Source organism: Mytilus edulis, chromosome 12 (genome assembly GCF_963676685.1).
Source record: "Mytilus edulis chromosome 12, xbMytEdul2.2, whole genome shotgun sequence".
In the NCBI taxonomy this organism is placed as follows: domain Eukaryota; kingdom Metazoa; phylum Mollusca; class Bivalvia; order Mytilida; family Mytilidae; genus Mytilus; species Mytilus edulis.
The window spans coordinates 1,403,707-1,417,885 of NC_092355.1; the positions used below are offsets into that span (position 1 = coordinate 1,403,707).

Below are 14,179 nucleotides of genomic sequence, written 5' to 3' on the forward strand. Positions count from 1 at the left end.
TATTGTGTAGACAAACATCACGTCTTGAGTACTACATTGTATACATGCTAAGTTTGAGAGTCTCTAATGCTAGTGATGCTGTTGAAAATGAATCGCGAATCTGGCGATCTAAACTTCAATGCTAGTAATGACGAGTTTGTTGGATTAACTTTAATGCTATGGTAGTCTCAGATTCTAGAAAGACGTCACAATATATCAATACTGCATTTTATGGAGTAGCAACTTTTTACAGAATTGGTATAGGGTATTGAATCTCGTGATTTAAGGAACCTTAAATTGTAATGTTTTGTTTTGGCCGGATATGCAATATAGCACAAAAAGCATCATACTTTTACTCTTTTTTATTTCAAACCTCGAATTTACAATTCTGATTTTAAATTTAATAAAGACTGTAAGACTTATAAATAAACAAGTGAATACAATCCGAGAAATACTCAAATTTTTACACCATAACTTCTGAGCAAACTTTATATTTCCTTAGAGGTGCACTCCTTCATTGGCTCTGCTTTGTTGGAAAAGATAAATGCGTTTTCTGCAAAAAAAAAGGACAAACAGACAAACAAAAGTACACATAATACAACATAGAAAATAAAAGAATAAAAAAACACGAACCCCATTATGATATTGATAAAAGTATTTTAACTGTGTACTTTTGATCGATTATTTCAAAAAAAAACATATTTAGATAACTCTCCACAAGAGATCAAATGACATAGACGTGAACAACCACAAATCACTGTATGGACTTGAACAATGAGCATAGACAGCTGTAAAAGACCTAAAATGACAGTTGTAATCAATTTGTTTTAACTTTTAATTTTGACATTTGATGAACAACTTTCCATTTCAATTTTTCCTTAATATAGTTTTTGTTGTTTACATTTACAACCCAACAATGAATAACATAATTATCCAGATACTATCATAAAACAACTCATAAAAAAAGATTTGTGTACATCATGTATATAACATATATTTCTAATTAAAAACATGTATTCTTTTTTATGTCTACTAAGAATACATTTGTGAGCCTCTATTGCATTGTAGATTTGGGCAACTGCTATGGTCAACGAACAAGAAGTTATCTGGATCTACGCCGTTACTTCTCAAAAGACAGGACATGCTATCTAGTTGAGATCTCTCCAACGGCTCTGGTGAACGTGAAAAAATAAATGCAGTCTCTACAAATATAAAAAGACAAAAACCATTAAGCGTTTGTAGTAATGTATTAAATAGATACTATTATTGCATGTTAAGTGGGTTTCAAAGAAAGGAAAATTTTATTTTGCTACACGTGTTTTTTATATATTATTCTCGTTATACTAACAAATGAAATATCAATTTAACTTTTCTGGTTTCCATTTTAATTTTTTGATATTGTGTTAACGATAATGTGTATGTTTTATTTCCATGTTTAAGTCCGAGGTTATCTTGTTGGTACATCGCCTTACGGGATTATTGTTGTATTTTTAATTTGAAATAATACAGTCTGGATACATGAAGTTAATCGATCTTTATTTTCAGGATCATGCTAGAAAAATGTAACCACAATTTGTAGCGCCACTACCAAACGTGTCAAATACTATAGGATGTCATGAAATATGATCTCTTATACCAATTACTTAATAAATTCACACTATATGATGCGTTAACAGTAAAACAAATGCTAAAAAAGTCAAAAACATCATGCGCCGAAAACATTTTTTTATTGCTATTTTTACCAGGACCGCTCAATTATAATCATTCGAAAGCAAAGGAACTATCAACAATTGAGCATTGCTAGTTTTACCCTGACTTAATATGACTGCTTTATGTCAACATCAATGATAATATGGCATGTTAATGTTGACTTGCCATAGACGATAGAAGGATGATGGGTAATTAGCCTATAATCAATTTGTATGAGCAAACATAACCGATTTTAATACATCAATTTATGTATCATCATCATGCTGTTGTCTACTATAAACATGTGCACAATTTTTATAAAGTAACCACTATATGTAAGTTTTTGTTTATCGGAACATGTTGGATACATTATCCTTCGATATCAATTCCCTCAAAAGAGGGACAAAACCAGATGTACTTATAAATTCATAGATAAAAAAACGCCATGGCTAAACAAGAAGAACACAAACAGAAAAACAATAGTGCACACGATACAACATAGAAAACACTAAAAACTAAACAACAAGAATCCTCCAAATACTTATATAGATTCCACAACTGCAGCAAGTGTATTACCATATTTCTCCAATCGAGACAGTTAAATTTTAATAATTAATGGCCGAGCTTTTTAAATAATTAAAATTTAACTGTTGAGCGTGGAGAAATATCGTTATACACGAGTTACAGTTGTGGAATTTGTTTCTCTTATGATTTTTATCCTTCCTTTTCAAAGATTTGAGGAAAGTTGTGTACTTTTGATGTGACGTCATCAGGCATGGTCGCCTTTTTTTATGACTTCACAATAAAAAAATTCAGAAGAAAACAAGAAAATTTAACGTCACAATTAAATGTCAAACAATCATTTGCTGAAAACAGACTTTTCAATAGTGAGGAGACATATTTTTCTCACACCGGTCAGGAGATGTGAAAATAGCACCAAAATTAGAAAAGGGATGATCTCCAACTCCAACTCACTACTGATGATGGTTTTATAATTATAGCTTAATACGAACCTAAACTATCTTGCCTGCCTTTGCCGTCTTCACAACCATACAGTAAATGGAAGTTGTCATATTGTACCGCCATTAAAGAATATTCATACTGCGGAACAGCTGAAACATAAGATGCAAGTTCTAGTTAGTCAATCTGTTTTATTTTTATGCTGTCAGGGATATTCTTTTCAGTAGCTAATGTATGCAAGTAAACAACAAATATCCGGACAAAGACTGAATAGATCGTGAGTTACTGCAAGCCAATTGTCGTCACCGTGCTGAATTTAGTACAGTTGGAAAGTTAGAAAATTGACCGAAAGCCTAAAAAAAAACTTTCCAACTTTTTGTTACATTTTTTCGAATTATTCATTTCAAAATTACCGTTTCAGATTAATGTTGGTCTAGAAGTGTCGTTTTCTTAATAGATTTTAGAGTAATTCGTGTACTTCAGTCGAGTTGTTGTCTCTTTGAAATATTTCCCATTTACATTGAATTCTCTATTTTATAACTATGTCTTACTATTTTTCAGGGAAAAGATGACATCATATTATGATCCCCAAATTGTAACTAGTATCACTAACAGAAATACAGTACTAACATTACTTGAAGGCTTACAGTCAAGTGTTCCGTCAAATGTGGCCATTCCTGGATTTTCTGCATCTGGTATAATTCTACCAACAAACATATCTTGGAAGAATTGACCAGTACTGTGAGTCATACAATTCATAAAATATGATTCAAAATTGAACAAAAAAAGATGTTTAAGATAACATGAATCTATTTTACTCACACAAAATATACAAATGTGTTAGATCGTGGCTTTAATTAAAAGTGCCTTAGTTTAAACATATTTTATTTCACAACACATTAACAATAGTATTAGACACAAGTTTTGCAACTTAGAACGTCTTCTCCAATACATACAAATAATAAATAACCGAAAAAAATAAATTTAGTACATACTAATTACATCATAAATAATATTAATATGGAGACAAATTAACAAGAATTTAAACGACATTTTTTTTTAATCTAAAAAAGTGCTTTGAAGTCTAGAGGACAACAATTATCTGAACGCAGATATAAGAAGGTTTGGTATGAGTGCGAATGAAGCGACTCCCTACCAAAGTCTCAATTTGTAAAAGTAAACCATTACAGGTCAAAGTATTGTCTTCAAAATATAATACACATAAGATATTTATTCGACAGGTCATCATATACATGATATCCCATTTGCTGTGTGTTTATCAAATTTAACCCATTGATCCGTCCATCTATATCTTCATGATAGTATACTTACAATGTGTTGAGCCAGGAAGCATAAACACTTATAGTACCATCATTGTTTACTTCTTTTATTTCTGATAAACAGGTCTGATTCTGTAACCGTGGATCTCTTTCGGGGAACTCACTCATTCTATACCATCTACCTTCCATCTTTTATACAAAAAACATTATCCTTTAGTTGATGCTGTTTACACCACATAATTATATATATTTGAGAAATTTAAGAAAACAAAAGCTTTACAATTTTAAATATTTTAAAAACTAAAGCTTTAAATAGATTCTGCATTATTTATATCATACAAAGTAATCTGTCAAAATATTACACCTGAGTGATCAACGGTCACAAAAGAATTCAACATATTAATAAATATATATATATATATAGATATATGTATAAGAACTATTTTAAATGTATGATATCTGGTATGTTCTTTAGTATAGGGCGTGAATTAATGGTATTACTCAATAAAACAGTTTTCTTTTTTCCAACCAATACTTCCTACTTTATTCCAAATGACGTTTTACACCATTAAAGTTAGTTTTAAGGCAATACTTTCTATCTTAAACCAATTGGCGTGTTACGCCCAAAACATTATTATTCAAAGCAATATTTCTGACCTTATTCCAATTGACGTGTGACAACAAAATAGTTATTTATTAGAGCAATACTTGTTATCTTATTCCAAATGACGCGTTACACAAAACAGTTTTTTTTTTAAAGCAATACTTTCTATCTTATACCAATCAAAGTGATACGACAAAACAGTTCTTTTTTCAAAGTAATTCTTTCGACCCTATTTCATTTGACGTTTTACACCGTTATTGTTTTCAAAGCATTGCTTCTTAACGTAATACAATTGACGATTGACACCAAAATTGTTTCTTTTCTTCAAAACAATACCTCTTATCTTATTTTATATTTTCTATTTTAAGTTTGTATAGTTTGATCATGTGCATCCTAGCATCACTGATAAGTCTCATGTAGATGAAACGCGCTTTTGATGTATACAGTTTTAATCCATGTATATAGCATGTCTATGAAGCGTATATTGGCTTAAGAGAACATGAAGTGAAAGTGCATGTCATCATACTATTTTAACTACTCTTGTTGTAGTGAACATATCAACATTTATTTTATTGCACATACGAACGGAATACTTCTCGTTACTTAAGTATTACCAAATCAAGTACTTATAAACTGAGAAATGACGAAATATGTCAACATTTTTTTAAATTTCTACATTATTTTCTATAATTCAAAGTTATCTGTCAAAACAGTGCTTGAGTGATCACAGGTCATTCAACTATCGTTTGATCACTAACGTATTCAACATTATAATAAACGTCAATTGTTAGGAACTATTTTGTTTTAAATGTATAATTTATCTTGTATGTTCTTTTTGATCGGGCCTTAGTTATTGGTGTTACACAATAAACAAGTTATTTCTGGAAAATAAAACTTCTTATGTGTGACAACATTTTATGAGGGGAATCGATGTTTGCTATACCACTGTTCATTCCAAAACACTTTATGACAATACCACCATACAAATCAGAATGATTTGTTTGCAGTGTTTAAAGAAATTATTTTACTTTGTAGTTACGTATTATTTTTGAAAATTTGTTGTTTTAAACGGGCTAATTTTCTGTATAAAGTCAATAATTATGTATACTTTTGAAGCCCAAACTTTCTGTTGCCTTACATACGACATACGACAGCAAAAGATCCAAGAACTATACCAATACAGAACGACATGTTAATGAAATTATAGCAAAACTTCTGGTTGACGTATTTTTATTCGTTATTGCAAAATAATGAACTTAAAGTATCTGACAATTTCTCGACCCAACCTACCCTTATCACTTGTTATGGTGTGGACCGGTCATTGTCATTGAATCTTACGCAATTTGATGGGATTAAGTTATTATTAGTTTACCGTTCAAACGTTTTATGCCTTTCATACATGACTATTGATTTAATCAGAACGTACATGAATGTTAATAACTTTAATGTCCTTCAAGCTGGACACTGGAGGCTTTCACATTATGTTCTATCAACGAAAGTAAAGGGAAGAAAGGTAAGAATTGCCATAACTTTTATTTTCACAAAATTTCCGAATACACAGTAGATAAAATATTTTGTTAAAGCTGATTGCGGAATTAAAAGTAAAAGTTTACAAATTAGACCTTTTATTCCGTTAAACAAGTCATTTTTCGAAGACATGTTAGATTATTGGTTATCTTAACCCAAAACGCATTTTGCAGTCTCATGTACAGTTACTAGTAATCCCGAACTAAAGTACTCATTCAATAAAGACACAATATGCCTAATCTGACGATTTTTAGACATCAAAAGTCAATACGATCGTTTAAATGTCAATTTCGTTTACCTCACTTAACCTTGTTACGCACTATACATCATTCCAATTTTGTTACAATCAAACAAGTATTTATTTCAGAGCAATACGTTTTACCTTATACCAATCGACGTGTAACACTAAAAAAATGTATTTTTTTTTTCAAAACAATACTTCTGTATTTTGTTCTTTTTTCACATTTCTAGTGAAACAATTGTCTTTGGCAAATGCTTGGTCGGAATGTTATTATCATGTATAATGCTCTTGCTTTCCTTTTGAAAAACATATTGTGACGTCACAAAAATCAATAGAGAAACAGATTCCACCACTAAAATTCTTGTTTTCCGATATTTCTCAACTCCCAACAGTTAGATTTAAATTTAAAATATTAGAATACAACTGTCTCGAGTGGAGAAATATCGTAAAACAAGTGTCGCAGGTGTGTACATGTATGTATATATATATTACCTAATTGGAATTGACGTTTTACACCAAAAAGTTATTTTTGCAAAGCAATGTGTGTCCTACCTTATTCCAATTGACATCAGACACAGAGTGTACTGGAATACATCTACCAAGTTTCGTATTCTGTCCATAAGCAGATATGAAGTATAGAAAAACGAAAACAAATCGGAAGACACACATCTCTGGGGTCACAAAAAGTAGTATTTGAAATGTAAAAATAACACATGGTCAGTCGACCGTATTACTTAACAATTATCCTATAGCGTGTTAAATGTAGTGAGATACTATGAGATGCATTTGTATTATGAAACAAATGTCGCAGTGATTAATGCAGCGATACAGTATTGCGTATTAATGACCATTTTTATTTCAACCGAAATCAATACGTTATGACAAAAGAGGGGCGAAAGATACCAGAAGGACAGTCAAAATCATATACAAATGTGAATCTAGTCAAATATCTGGCTAAACAAAAAAACTCCATAAAGTACTTTTTAAATTAATAAATTGAAGGAAAGCTATATGTGTTTGCTTATTCGTAATCATTTAACTCCACTTTCAGCAATAGCTGAATCAGAGCAACCTTAAGTTAGGATTTTAAGAAAGCGTACAAGAAATCTATAACTGAGATAATCTGTCAACTGCAGATGGACAAATAAGAACACTTGCCTTCATTTTTCTAGGCTATGAAATCAGGTTGATTGTATTGCAAAATTATAATAATTTACACCGCATAACATAATTAAGGAGGAGGAAATTATTGAGCATCTATATACCGGTTTTTATCTGAAACTCTGTTTTACTAACAATATCAACATAAGACAATACAAGACAAAACGACATGTTTGTTTATTCGGTTAAGGTGGTAGATAAATCTATAAAAATCAGCTAAAAGTGTTAATTACGTTGTATTGTTAAGGAACTATTTTTAAAACTTCTCAATAATTAAAAGTAGAGTTTGTCAAATTGCTTTATAACCCCCAAAATTTTTTTCTGATATAGTGGTTGGTTCAAACTTTCTTAAATATATACATTTTTGTCAAGGGTCACAGTAAACATTTTTGTCAAAATTAAATGAAAATTAAACGAGCCAAATTAAAATATTACTCCATGTGTATACCTCGAACGTTGTGCACAAAATAATTAGCTGAACCTGGTCAGACATTCTGTCAACATGGTCAAATTCAGAACAAAATTCGAAAATTAAACTTGTCGGTTTTAGTTTTAATTTCAAAATCCAACTTTTATATAATATAACACGATATGCATTCACGTCATTGTTTTTGAATATATAGGAAAATATGGAAGTTCAAATCATGAACTTAACGCAGTCATTTCTATGGATAAATACTAAACAAATCCCTGATACAGTGAGAGGAAAATCAGATCTGAGTATCCTCGATATATATTTGATAAGGAAACCCACAACAATGAGGAATTAGAAAAAGGGAACGCGGGGAAATATTTTCTATAAGAATAAGTTTGTATTTACTCAGGGTGAGTTTTGATATCTCCATCACTGTACCACATCATTGGCGCAAAATCCTTTCGGTATGTTGTAAAACAAAAAAGCATCTCAGAAGGAAGAAGAAAACAAATTCAAAATAATCAGAAAAAAAGCAAAAGGTCTGTCCCCGTGTTTCCACTAAAAGTGGAAAGAACGAAAAATATTTTCAAATCTTGAATAAATAGCACTATTTTTTTAACGAAACATACCTTGCTCCAATTTAGTTGATATACAGAGCATACAATTGGACATCGATCATGTCTTGATATTTGCCCACTTATAGTTCCTACATAAAGTAAGTATATCACTAACTTTAAGTCGAACATTTCCTTGTCTTCCAGTTTATCAGTCGAAAAGTCAAAGTACAATTGATCAAATGTCTTTAGTTTACAATCTTAACAATGCACATATAATCTGTCTTTCTGTATAATGAAGTGGCATTTCTCTTTGATCACTTTTACATCTCATTATTTAACATTAGTATGATGATATATGTAATTATGTGTTCATGTGAAGAATTTCGTTGTCTGGTTTTATTGAAAATAAATTATTCATACACCATGTATATAGGTAAAAAATATTAATTATCTTTTTTCAACCTATAAAGGCAACAGTAGTATACCGCTGTTCGAAACAATGAAACAAACAGAACTTTCAAAAGTGAATTGCACCAGGTTGAAATATAAATTACTGTTTATTATACCGGGTTATTTGACCGTTGTTACGTATTATTCAGAGGTCATCTCTACAGTTCATCAGATGGCGTCTACACTAAAATACACGCAAAGTTCTGATATATATAAGACTATTTTATTTATTGTGTCTGTTTAGTTAACGCATCAATGTAAATATAACGGAATTTGATGAGACTGTCACCAAAGTGAGAGGGTTAGCGCTATACAACAAGGTTTAATCCACCATTTTCTACATTTGAAAATGCCTGTACCAAGTCAGGAATATGACAGTTCTTATCTATTCGTTTTTTATGCGTTTTGTTATTTGATTTTGCCATGTGATTATGGACTTCCCGAATTGATTTTCCTCTAAGTTCAGTATTTTTGTGATTTTACTTAAAATCTAGTACATGCTTTGTTAATTGGTTATTTCAGACTTATTGTAATTCGGATATTCGTTTTAAAAATGTTTTAGAGTGTTATAAATCAAATATTAGAATTTCAGTCAAATCGGTTGACTAAATTTTTACAGCCAGTTCCCCTTTAAGACTAAAGAAAATAAATAAGATCGATAATATGATTTTAGAAAATTAAAAAAGAAATCAACGTCTTATTAATTCCTAATAATTTAGATGTACACATGATATTGCTCTTGTTATAATTCCACTAGTTTTGTCTTTCCTCAAAATTCCGAGTTCCGTTTAAGCCTTAAATAAGTTAATCTGAAATATTTAATTCCTGGTGTCAAACAACCTTTTTTTTTCTTCAAAAAACACATTTCATCAGCAGTAATTTAGCAAAAGACAATGTTTCAAACATTATTTACATAGATAGTAAATAAACTCAGCATAGATACCAGGACTAAATTTTGTATATACGCCAGACGCGCGTTTCGTCTACAAAAGACTCATCAGTGACGCTCGAATCCAAAAAGTTAAAAAGGCCAAATAAAGTACGAAGTTGAAGAGCATTGAGGACCAACATTCCTAAAGGTTTCTCCAAATCCAGCTAAGGTAATATATGCCTGAGGTAGAAAAGCCTTAGTATTTAAAAAAAGTATAGTTTTATCATTGCATAATACAATGTAATAAAAAAGTTTGTGATCGATACTTCAATCTTAAATTAAATATTAAGCAAGATACAGGCAAAATCTTTCTAATATTGGATTGTTTCTGTGTTGTTGATATCTTTTTTTAAATATAAAATAAAAAATAAATTAAAAACTTGGGATGCTTTATAAAGTACATTGTCTACAACCAATTTATAGTTCCGGTGAGTTTTATAAATAGTATAGTAGATATTGAATGTAATTTTGAATCTTTCCTCCCTTACGTAAGATATTTAAGCCGATAACAGTCCATTCTGTAAAATATTGCACAGGTCTGAGGTCGCAGGCCGAAGACCTCTTCCACATTTTACAGAATGGACTGTTAGAGGCTTATATCTTAATAAGAAACAGTGTTTAAACACTTAAAAAAAGGTAAAACAAAAGAAAAAGCAAGCAATGATTTATTTTCATCAAGTATGAAAATTAATTTGTGAATAAATTTTCTTTACATTAAAATATATCCTACATTTTGGCGCCTATTAAATGGAGATCAAATAAAAAAATAGACAAAAAGAGAGTACAGCGAAAGGTAAAAAAACGTGTATTGCTTCATGAAGAAAATAAGACACAGGGTATGCGTATAATGATTGCGCAAGGACTTCTCATATTTTCCGCTCATAGTTTCCGTGTACACATTTACATGCGTTTTGTGTTTCAAAATGGATTAAGTGATGAAAGTATATCCTAAATGCAAAAAAAAACAAAGAAAGAGATGTCGTTATTAGTGAAAGTGTTGTTTTAAACTTCTGATTACAATTAATTGTATATTCATAATCTATTCAGATACATTATGTCAGTGTGGATTACAAAGAGGATATAGTCAAAGCAACTAATAATGGTCAGTTTTATATATATTACATTTCAAAATGTAGTCCTCTCCTTTTAGTTTTTTGTTTCTTCTCGGATTTGATTTTTTACTAGGTGAACGAGAGGAAAAAAACAGCATATGAAGACAGGTTCTTGTTGAACCATATCGAGTGCACCGCATACGATTTTATGACTAATATATAATTAAGGTTTATGGCCCCTTCTGTAGCCATGTAATGTAATAGTATCAAAACAGCGAAGAAAATGAATAGTAGAGAAGGGCCATTGTGTACATATACTAAGGGGAAATTTAGTGCAAAACATTACATTGCGTTAAATAGAAAAAGGAAAAATCCACAGACTTTAATATACAGAATTTTGTTAAAAAATTCAGAACATTGATGACTTACTTGTTTTTCTATGATATGCTGGCGTTTATTGTTGGCAAATCTTTCTAACCAACCTTTAAATTTCAAAATACATCGTGCTGAGTCACGAAAGTTGAGGGCACCCTAAAAAATGTACTTACCAATATCCAAATTTATAAACTTGTTTAAAGGAAACAATTGCTCGCACTGCATGCAATAAACCTATATTTATCACGCAACGAATTTTCAAATATGAGAGTTCAAGAGGAAAGGCTGTGGATTTTCTATAAAATTGCCATATGTTTTAAATTGAGTCAACAAAAGGGTACATAATCCTTAATGTGAGCAAATGAAGAGATAACAACATGCAATCAGTTATATTCTTTTGTTGGAATTGTCAAGAGACTTATATTGTTTACCCAAACGATACCACATGAATACCGTCGTGTCGCTCTTTCGCGTTTGTTTGTTTATTGAGTCCCTTGTGTTTTTAAATGTTACCGAAATTTTATTTTGTCTCGATTTTCTTTTGAAAATTAACCTTTTATAAAACTATCACTGCGAAGAAAGTGCGAATCGGACACACGATGAGTTTGTTTGACAGATAAAATGTGGTAATGTCTTCCTTTATTCTGCTTCCCATTTTCATCGTCGTTATTAAGCGAAGTGTTACATTATATTCATATTTAAGCAATGATATCAGACTTTAAAAACAACACAACTTGTAAATCAACATCGAAACCTCGAAATTATAAAAACTATTATAGTCCCCTAGTTCATGAAGGAAGTTTTAGATTTGCACTTTGTACACAGGATAAGGTTTATGTTGTTCATGTCCCCTGTATTGCGGCATGATCTATCAAATTTTAGAAGCATTACTTTATTGTGATTTTTTTTTTCATTGTATTTATAGTTGAAAATGATGTAAGGAAGAGTAAGGGCAAAACCAGAGGTCAATTTTGATAACTTTAAGACGGACGAGGATAAATATTTTGAAAACAGAAATTCATAAAAGCAACAAAAACAAGACTTACAACGAGCATAATCAGATTATTGGATAAGTGCTACATTTAAAAGAGACAACCCAAACAACATGATAAAATGGCCGTGATATAAGTTTTGTATTGGTAGTGTTAAAAATCAATTTGAAAGTGAGTTTTTTCATCAAGAAACCGATTTCATGAGTGACAAAATTATAATATTCGAAGTAGACTTTAATAAAATGTTTTTTTATTGTCATTTGTTCTTTGGTTGTATTTATGTTTATATGATGAAAACAATTTGGGTAATTAACAGGTTTTTTTATTTCACTGATTGAACTATCGTTTACCTGTAAGAATCAGTTATGCTACTTTTAGCTGTCCATAATTTTATTGAAAGAGGAGGGCTATTCTTTAAAATATTGGACAGCTTAAGGTACAAAGTTTTAAAGACATCAATGCTGTCTTTGTTGAATTGATGCCGCCATTTCAACAACAATAAGGACATGCTTTTTTATTTAAAATGTGTATTATAAAGTATAATATCATGTGCTTCATTAAAAAAATATGCAAACATTTGAAATATGCAGTTTTATTGACCATCTGTTGACAACAGACCTACAAATGATGAAGGAGATAATATATTGTATTTTAACTTTGTTTCTTCCCTGTTCCACCACTTGTAACAAAATAATGAATACTAGTTATACATCTGATGCCTACAAAACGTCTGTAATATTTCTATGTTGTGTGTATTCGTCGAACGTTCCTTAAAAGTGTATCGGCACGCGCATTTAGGTCTTATTTTTAAAGCTTATTCAAGGATACACTTCACGATATAATTTATTCAACTAGGCACTAACAAATTAAAAGGATTTAGAATTAAGAAAAAGACACAACAATGAATATGTAACACAACAGAGTAGTACAACTAATGTTAACTTATGGCAGGACTGGTTTCGAAATTAACTTATGTTAACATATGGCAGGACTGGTTCGAAGTTAACTTATATAAATATTGGACCTGTTCCCAAGTTAACTTTTTCAGCAGACATAAAAACAGGCCTAGAACAAAGTCCACTTTTCAAGTTAACTTGATTTTGGTCCTAGGACTGGTCATAGAAGTCCTGAATCCTGACGCAGGCTAATTTTGACCAGTCCAAATGACTGGTTATCAAGTTCACCGGTGAGTCTATTGTAAACGAACCTCACGTCTGTCGAACATACAAAATTCCAATCCTGGTATCTATGATGTTTTTTTTTTTTTTGGTACGTTTACAGATTGACCTCATCTTCTTTGTGTTTCTTCGCGTGAGATAAGAATAATACATGTAATAGGCAGTGGATTATGACATTATTTTGAAACTTTCATGTTAAAGAAGACATTATTTGGAGAATGTTATCCCTTAAAAATGTTCATGTTCTTTACATCATTATATGATCAAATGTGAATAAACATACATTTTCAAAGCTGTTTAGAATTTGATATCTTTAATCGAAAAGTAAAATCCCTTCTCGAAATATTGAATTTGAGACAAACTGTTATAGTCATGATAACCATTGAATAAAATTGTTACACTATACTAAACCTTGACTTCAGGCACCATCATATTAACAAAACACAATCCAGCCGGGACTAATTGTTTGAAGCTTAATTCACCATCGTATATACAGTCCAAATTATTAGCTTGTTGTAAAATTTCCAAAATTAGAAAAGATAAGCGGTACCATAGAGTAAAATAATATAAACATATTGAGTAGTCTCAAAAATGAAACGATACTGCTATAAATATGACAAAAATAGATCAATTCAGTCTCTTAGCCAGAAATTATCCAAAAATGTTATATAGATAATTCACGTCTACCTTTATAAAGTAAATGAATATAAGTTCGACTTTTATAACTTCCTTTTTTTTTCTTAAAGAAATTCGTACAACTAACCGATACTCATTTGTAAAACAAAATG

At 30.6% G+C, this 14,179-nt stretch overlaps 2 protein-coding genes across 2 annotated transcripts in view; one reads left to right on the plus strand and one right to left on the minus strand.

The window, feature by feature from the left end:
• Positions 1 to 14,179, plus strand: part of LOC139499401 (uncharacterized) — a 333,926-nt gene that overhangs the window by 85,269 nt on the left and 234,478 nt on the right. The gene's annotated exons all lie outside the window — the stretch shown is intronic.
• On the minus strand, positions 624 to 8,648 carry LOC139498513 (apolipoprotein D-like). The gene is made up of 5 exons (XM_071286935.1): positions 8,486 to 8,648; positions 3,961 to 4,097; positions 3,276 to 3,367; positions 2,682 to 2,780; positions 624 to 1,181 (listed from the first exon to the last, which is right to left on the minus strand). Exons 1-5 carry the CDS (start codon positions 8,600 to 8,602, stop codon positions 1,012 to 1,014), a joined length of 615 nt encoding a protein of 204 aa, XP_071143036.1. The 5' UTR covers positions 8,603 to 8,648; the 3' UTR covers positions 624 to 1,011.

Coding starts and splice junctions, on each gene's coding strand:
- LOC139498513 (XM_071286935.1), bottom strand. CDS start 8,602: ATGTTCGACTTAAAGTTAGTGATATACTTACTTTATGTAGGAACTATA. Junction 4,098..8,485: donor ATCAACTAAATTGGAGCAAG/GTATGTTTCGTT, acceptor TTTGTATAAAAG/ATGGAAGGTAGATGGTATAG. Junction 3,368..3,960: donor GCTTCCTGGCTCAACACATT/GTAAGTATACTA, acceptor TATGACTCACAG/TACTGGTCAATTCTTCCAAG.